This window comes from Mizuhopecten yessoensis, unplaced genomic scaffold (genome assembly GCF_002113885.1).
Source record: "Mizuhopecten yessoensis strain PY_sf001 unplaced genomic scaffold, ASM211388v2 scaffold2473, whole genome shotgun sequence".
Taxonomy (NCBI): Eukaryota; Metazoa; Mollusca; class Bivalvia; order Pectinida; family Pectinidae; genus Mizuhopecten; species Mizuhopecten yessoensis.
Genome location: NW_018404563.1, coordinates 47,671 through 49,939, shown reverse-complemented (window position 1 = coordinate 49,939; position 2,269 = coordinate 47,671). Strand labels below are relative to the sequence as shown.

Below are 2,269 nucleotides of genomic sequence, written 5' to 3'. Positions count from 1 at the left end.
GTCCATTTGCGTATATCTACCCGCAACTGTCCGTTCAAGTGAGTAACATTGAGAAAAATCAATTGACCCAAGGACCTAGTGTAGAATCCTCGTCCTCCCAAAAAGCGCTGTACCATATCGACCATTTTCAAATCACAAAATTACACGTAGAGCAAAGTTGTAAATATCTCGGAAATGATTTGAAGAATGAGAGATATAAGCGTACGTAGCCCATATACTATGCATTAAAACAACAACATTTTTATAAGCTTGTATATGTATGTATGTTTTTAGTATTTTCACCTAATTATCCAGCACAAAAGAGCGACGAAATAAAAGCTGAATCGATTGTAAATACATTTCATTTATATACCTCGTTCTAAAATAGTCACCACAATGTATAAGCGGAGTCAGAATTAAACTCGTCTTATCTAATGACCAATACCTCTTTTAGTCCAAGTGCGAGTTAACAGCCGTGGGGACCCTCACGGGTAATATACAAAGCATAGTGTTATTCGAAAAATGCGAGTTATTTTCATATTCGCTTCAGTTAATATCATATAATACTATGTAGTAAATTTACAACAGAACTCATTTTAACTAAAGAAACAGTTTATATGAAGTGGTATAACATATATACTTGCTTAATTTTCATTGATTTCCCCATATGTACCCCATCGCTAAAAGATGATGCCCGTGGTCAACTTGACCGTTCCTACGTGAGGCCCACAATGGGGTAATTATTTATTTCAATTAGATGATGTTTTTTTGTTTGTTTTTTGTAAAACATTAGACCATTATCCCATCAGTTAATAAATAAATGTAATTGAATGTTTATATATCAAGTACAAACGTATAGAATGTATGTTTAGGTAAAGGTATAGAAATGTATTTTTGAATTAAACCCAATTACCCCTCAAAACTGACCCTTGTCCCCAATAGAAAAGGCTATGTAAACAGTTCTTATCAATAGAGAAGGTGATAATGGCGATGATTATAGCAAAGATGATGATGATGATGATAATGACGATGATGGCGATGGAAGTGATGGGGAAAAACTGCGCGAAGACGGGACAAATTCTAAGATGTCATCGCTACGAAAAAAAGATTCTCAGGGCAGGAGTCAGGATTATTCATCTTGGTGAGAGTGCTGATGAGGAAGGACTAAAGGAACTCCGGGATGTCAATCGCTTACAGATAGAACACACGACGATGACCTGCTCGGATTTTCTACACCGGGATATTATCGAAGTTATCTTGAACGGGGTGAGATGTCAGGTAAGATATTTTAGTTAACTAAATTTTCAATTAGGCTTCTATAATAAACTGCTAGCCATGTACATACAACGAAGGCAATCTAACCGAAGATATGTATTACTCTATTTAACAGAGAACTCTGATGATAACTGTAACTCAGCATGAAACCTCAACAAAGGAACAACTGAACGTGACAAATGCCGTGGTGGAGATCGGACTCGTAGGAATCGGTAAGTATTTATTTTTATCCTTTTACCGGTTTTAGACATACATAATACTTTGAGAAACATTTTTGTTATTGATTTTTTTTTTAATTCATATTTTTATTATTTATTTATTAAATTTTACTATTAAATTATTTTAATTATTATTTCAGATAATCATCTATGGATGTACGTTTGTGTGTCTGTGGTAATAGTGATTACGCTAGCTATAACCACCTGCTGTATTTATCTGCAGAGAAAATGTCACCATACTAGATCCAATCCCACCGATACATTCTACATGGAACCGTTAGATACAGAATCCGTGTGTGAATTTCAGCAAGTAAAACTTGACTGAAAGTTAATTTTTCAATTTCAGTGGTCTTGTTATTCCTAACAATCCTGTTTCCTATACAAAACCTGGATGAAGTTCAGCACGTGCACATTCCAGCGCATCAACACATTCCAAGAAGATCCCAGCGTATCAGAAGAGAACCGGTCCGTTACGGATATTGAAGATGGGTGAAAAACAATAGAAATACATTTTTTGAAAAGATATCCATTTCGTTTTTGTTGTATTTTCATGGTATACCAGCAAGATATGCTATTTAATCATGTATTCATACTCAAACCCAGACTCTATGTTCAAACATATTTTCTTGAGTTACTTATTCAAATTGATATATATATATATTGTCAATTTTGTTTCAATCGAGTATTTATTGGATGGTTTAAGCTAGATTCCATGTTTGAGTGTGAACTTGATTTCGAAAAAGGGGGTTTCGCTGTTAATTTAAATCAGCCAGGTGCTAAAATGCGATGGTTTTAGC

At 34.6% G+C, this 2,269-nt stretch overlaps 1 protein-coding gene across 1 annotated transcript; it reads left to right on the top strand.

The window, feature by feature from the left end:
• Positions 1 to 963: 963 nt before the first annotated feature.
• On the top strand, positions 964 to 1,955 carry LOC110446057. Its single transcript, XM_021491014.1, has 3 exons — positions 964 to 1,257; positions 1,370 to 1,466; positions 1,819 to 1,955. Exons 1-3 carry the CDS (start codon positions 964 to 966, stop codon positions 1,953 to 1,955), a joined length of 528 nt encoding a protein of 175 aa, XP_021346689.1.
• The last annotated feature ends 314 nt before the right edge of the window (positions 1,956 to 2,269 follow it).